Raw genomic sequence first — 5,649 nt, forward strand, 5'->3', positions numbered from 1 at the left:
CACTCACACACACAATGTGCAACCAGGGACTTCAATGGCTGCAATTAAAAAATTTAGATCTCTAGTTCACTCAGTTTTGCAAGTGAATCGACACTGTGGTGCTAGGAAGATTCAAATGATTGTAGCAAAACAAATTATCACTGAATCTTTGACAACTAACGGTTCAATGGTGGAGGGAGAACAAGAGCTAACAAACTTTTTGGAGGAGTTGATGCCATTGGTTCAAAAGCAGAGGTTACTTTCGGTTATTCAAGTCTGCAAACTATAGTTTGTAGCATTGTTATTAGTTTAACAAACTTTCGTTTGTTAAGGTTGCAGGTTCAATAGTATCGTGACATGCCAGAAAAAAAAAGAAACATGTGTTGTTGGAGATGGCTTTGATAACATTTTGGAGTTGAAAAAAAGATGCATGTTTCCTTTTTTTCATGGCAATAGATTTCCAGGGCAAGGAGGGGTGGGTGAAAAAAGTTACATTTTCAAGATGTCTACTAAAGGACCCGGCTTTGGAGTGGAATTGGTTAATCGAATGCGACGCTTAGGAAATGGAGACCTTTGCAAGTCTTGGGTTCACTTTGACTTTACACACACAATAGATGACTGGGCAACAATGTCTTGTTCTGTGTACGATCCATGGTTTGTTCAGGTACCTTACTTGTTATCAATTTTCGTTGACATATTCTAGTTGCTAATCACTGTATTTCTTATTGCAGCTTGAAGGGGATCATGGTGATTGCTATTTGTGATACAAAGGAAGAGGATACAGAAACACAAATTCTTTTTTGGAGATGCCTTAATAATGTGATGCTCGAGTGTGGACACCCTCCTGTAGACTTTGCAGGTTTTATGGCGGATGAAGCCGGTGCAAATTGGATGCCAATTCGCACTGTTTTCAATGCCGGACCTGACAATGTTTTGGAAGGAAGAGAGCGATCATATTTGTTTCACTGGGAACAAAGCTTACAAAAGCACACAACAAAATATGTGCCTTCAAACCTTCGGAAGCATCACTTGAATTTATGTGAGAGGTGGTGCATTTCAAAATCCATTGAAGAGGGCAAGAGAAATGCCACAGCTATACAAAATTGGTGGCAGTTAGTAGGACTACCTCTAGATAGTACTATACCATTGAAGAGATGGATCAAATGGTGGGAGAATAGGATAGACCATTGGGGTAGTACTACACATGTAAATGTTTTTTCTTTTTCTATTTGTTACATACACATGTACTAATATCATTGGGGTGGGAATACCCAAGTATGAGAACAAAATAGACTGTAAGAGGAATTGTTGAGTTTTTTATTGGGTTATAGGCTTCCTTGAGTCCTTGGGAGAGGGCTTGTATTCCCAACACAAATCTTTCTGAGAGCGTGCATGCAAGTTGGTTGGCAGGGGAGGATGGAAAGAAGAAAATTGGTTTGTATGATGCATGCGTCACTGACTTGATCAACTCATATATTCAATGTTCAAGGCAACTAGCCTTCACAACTGGAAGATACTCTAGAAGTGGTCCCGACATGGATGCTCTTATTAATAGGGTGGTTGCAAGAAATACCCCTTCACTGCATTCATAGTTCGAACAGTTCAAGGAGCAGTTCTTGGCATCCCCATGTACGGAGAGCCTTTCATTTTTGGAAATAAAGAAACAGTTCAAAGAAAAAGAAGAACTCTAGATGGTTGTAGCTCTCATAAACCTGGCTATGTAATGGAGTCAAGGGATAGAAAACAAAAAGGACGACCACACAAGATAAATTTTCAAAATAGAAATGACCAACCTACAGAAGTGGGCTTGGACCATGAGGTGCATGCAGTGCCGATTGAAATGGATCTCCCAACTAATATTCTCTCAGAGGAGGAAATGCATAGAAGTTTATGGGCCATCCAGAGAATGCCTGTTCATTGCAAACGAAAATGTTTTGGTATTATAAATAGAAAGAAGTGATGCAACGTGATAGAAAGTAGATCACCTGGGTTCCTATGCCCTTCATTTTGGTCAGAGAGGGAATTTCAAGGTAAGCCTATTGCACAATGGTTCTGTTTTTGCAGTCATGATGTGGAGCATACATGGGATGTTGATAAACAAGTTAAGCATGTGCCATTGCGACCAAGGATTTGGTCTATTGACAAGGGCACCAATGCTTCTGCAGAGGAGATTTCAATTCTTATAAAAGGAAGTTTTGTATTCAAGCATGATGGCATTCCACCTACCCCCAAAAATACTACGACCCATGGGACAAAACCACTTACCTCTTCAAGTGGCAAGTGTAGAAAAAAATGGAGACATGGTATTTCTAAGGATGCAGAAAGAAAAATTGCATTGGCTAAGGCATTGGATGTAGTTTTCATGGAAGAGAAAGTAGTGGTGGCAAATGAGAAAGTCATATTTTATGTTATGTCAGAGCATTTGTATGAGGTGCATGTCAATCTCGAGCCCTTCTGCACGTGTCCTGACTTTCAAAAGAGAGAGTTGGAAAGTAAACCCTTCCTGGCCTCCAAGCACATGCATTATGTCTACATTCATGTGCTTGGGATGGACAAAAATCAACATATGATGATGCATCAACCTTCCCTTAAGCATACTGATTTAAATTTTATGCTTGCCCTTCTGTGACGCATAAAATGCAAATCAAAGACTTGAGAGTTTTATGTTGGCTATTTTTCAATGAGATGGGAACCATGCAGTACTGAATGAAAGATTTAAAGGGCATATGAAGAAGTGGAGGTGGACGTTCATTTTGGATACATGATGTGAAGGGACCACATATTTGGTATTTTTCTTTTTGAGCATAATGAAAACTCTAGTAAAAGTAGACATTATTAATCATGGACCAGTTATCCATTTGTGGACATGATTGGACGAGGATCCAAAAGTGAAATTATTGATCATGCTTTTTTGATTCATTGAGAGGGCCATCTATTTATAGGTTAGGGATCTCTTTATAAACTATGCTTATTTAGTATGCAAAGTCATTTCATTTTTCCTGATTTGATGCTTCAACTTCATTTTTGTTGAGCCAATTTTTTTTCAAGGTAATCTAGATCTTGCTCCTCTTCTCCTATTATGAAAAGCATGCAAGTTTATTGTTTGCCTTTTGCTATGATGAATACATCCATAAAGCTTGGTATTCACTGAGGGGGGTACCTATTTGTAGGTGATGGATCTCATTATAAATCATGCTTATTTTGTGTGCAAAGAAATTTCATTTTTCTTAATTTTAATGCTCCAAGTTCATTTTTGCTAGTTGTGACAATTGTTTTCTCAAGGTAATCTCGATTTTGTTTCATAAAGCTTGTTGATCACTTTGTTTTAATTCCCCTTAGAGGATTGTCTATTTATATGTGAAATATCTCTTTATAAATCATTCTTGTTTTGTGTGCAAAGCATTTTCATTTTTCCTGATATTGATGTTCCAAGTTCGTTTTTGTTGATTGTGATACTTTTTTCTTAAGGTAATCTTGATCTTTGTCCTTTACTCCTATTATGGAAAGCATGGTTACATAGAATCTAATCATGTATCATCTACTCTAGTCACATTTCTAATATATATTATGGTTGCTTCTCCTTCCCATGTTACACCTTCTCAATTGTTTGCTTCCCCTTATCACGTTATCAAGGTGTTTTCAATCTAAACCATGTTCTAATTTCTAATTTTCATTTGTTAATTGGGTATTTTTTATCTAAAGCATGTTTCATCTAACCTTTGATTGGCAAGTTTGCTATTGATATAAACCATGGCCAAGTTTGATGTTGAACCAAACCATAATATGGTTGCTTCCTGTCCTTATGCAACAACTCTACTCTTTGCTTCTCTTTTGCATATTGCTCTTCCTTCCACTTTCCATAGTTAATTCTACTAATTTTTAGTTTTAGCACAAGGTTTTCTTTAAATTCTAAATGAGTCAAATCATGCCTAAACCTACACAGGAGGAGCTAGACATGAGAAGGACCTTCAGAACCGCAAATGGTAAACTAGATTCGTTGTCAAAAGCTACAAACTATGATGAGAAGTGGTTAATAAATGATGCAACCTTTGCCATTGGAAAGGTTGAACAAATACTTGGCCAAATTTTTCAACAAGAGGATGAAAATGATATATCCCTTGTAGATATGTTAGAGTTAAAGCTCCTATAACCATTGCATATATGAGAAGCTTTGGAGTGATTAGTAAAAAAGATGAGGAAGATATTGACATTTGTTGCTATCAAGTCCACATATCGATACTATATAATAGTTTTATATAAGTGGCTTTCATAATTTGCCTAAATAGTTGCAAGAGAAATAATTATATTTTCCTATATTGAGTTCTTTTTGTGTTTTGTTTAGATTGACTTATAATTTTAGAGATTAGTCTGATTGATAAGGGTACTTTTTGAGATGTGTGGTAGAAACCCAATTTTGTTCATTTTTCTCTCTTCGGTATATTTTGAGAGTTTGAAAAAAATGGTCCCTTGAATAGCTTGTTTAATACAAATTTTCAATATGGGTAACAAGATTATCCCTCATAAAGTTACAAATTTTGTGAAAAAACTCCAAGTTTTGGCAAATACATTGAAAAACTCCAAGTTTTGGAAAATTTTGTGGAAAAACTTCAAATTGGGGGCTTGCTTTTTTAAATCCCCCACTTTTTACTAGTTGAGACTTTTGCTAGATATGCTTTAATCTATCTAGTAAACTTCTCTTTTTTTGCTATATAGCAAATGGTTTAGAGTTCCTTGTGATAGAAACATGATAATACATACAACATCACTAATACTCACATAATCGAAAATATAGAACACAGAGAATATGTTGAAAATAGACAGAAACATAGTGAATCATGGCAACAACTATCAGGTCCCATATATCATCATATGAATCCATCATACAACTGGTTAATGTGAATATACATGTCATTGATGTAGGCAGTGTGGAGAATACATGTCATTGATGTAGGCAATAATTGGTACTGACTGCGAGGAAGGTAGGATGATTTCCAATAGACTAAAGACGAAGTGAAGACGAAGATGCTGCAATTTGTATAATGACTGCTACAGGACGAGGGGTGATCATGGTGTTGGAGAGGCGGTCAACTTTGTCATTAATTCATGTGAAACTGCAAAGTTGTCTGTAAGCACTTGAGAGAAACCAGTTGTCCTGAATAGTAGGATTATCCGAAGTGTTTGGATGAGACATTGAGGAAGCAAGATCATGACGCTAACCTCAATGTATCAGATCGCGGCCTTATGATTAAACAGCAATGTACCTGCCACTCATTCTCTGATCATGCTTGAGTGTGTCTCAACCATTTTGATGGTCAGAGATAATGAGTTACTGCCTTGCGAGATCATCATTGAGGCTAGTCGAAACTCAAAGCAATAGCATGGATGAAAGATCTTAGATTGGATCAAAGTCTTCAGCATATATGCCAAGAGTTGTTGAAGCTACAGCACTTCTCCCCGTTGGTGGCAAACTGCGTGTTGTCATCTGGAACAACATGAGCATTGTAATGATGCAAGCTAGAAATGTATGAAACCAACAGCATCATGGACATGATTGATAGTAGCATGATCAATAATATTTTTAGAGTTTTAGGAACAAGAACGAGGTCTTCTAAGATTACAGCATGATCAACAAGGCAACAATTCATGAAAAACAATTTTTGCTTACTCTTC

General features: G+C 36.8%; 1 protein-coding gene across 1 annotated transcript; it reads left to right on the forward strand.

Moving 5' to 3' along the window:
- The first annotated feature begins 409 nt into the window (after positions 1-409).
- LOC148017846 (uncharacterized) lies at positions 410-1,571 on the forward strand. The gene is made up of 3 exons (XM_087661501.1): positions 410-633; positions 711-1,185; positions 1,311-1,571. Exons 1-3 carry the CDS (start codon positions 410-412, stop codon positions 1,569-1,571), a joined length of 960 nt encoding a protein of 319 aa, XP_087517627.1.
- Positions 1,572-5,649: the final 4,078 nt, after the last annotated feature.

Source organism: Lygodium microphyllum, chromosome 21 (assembly GCF_053477565.2).
Source record: "Lygodium microphyllum isolate KBCC chromosome 21, Lygodium_microphyllum_v1.1.10, whole genome shotgun sequence".
NCBI classification, from domain to species: domain Eukaryota; kingdom Viridiplantae; phylum Streptophyta; class Polypodiopsida; order Schizaeales; family Lygodiaceae; genus Lygodium; species Lygodium microphyllum.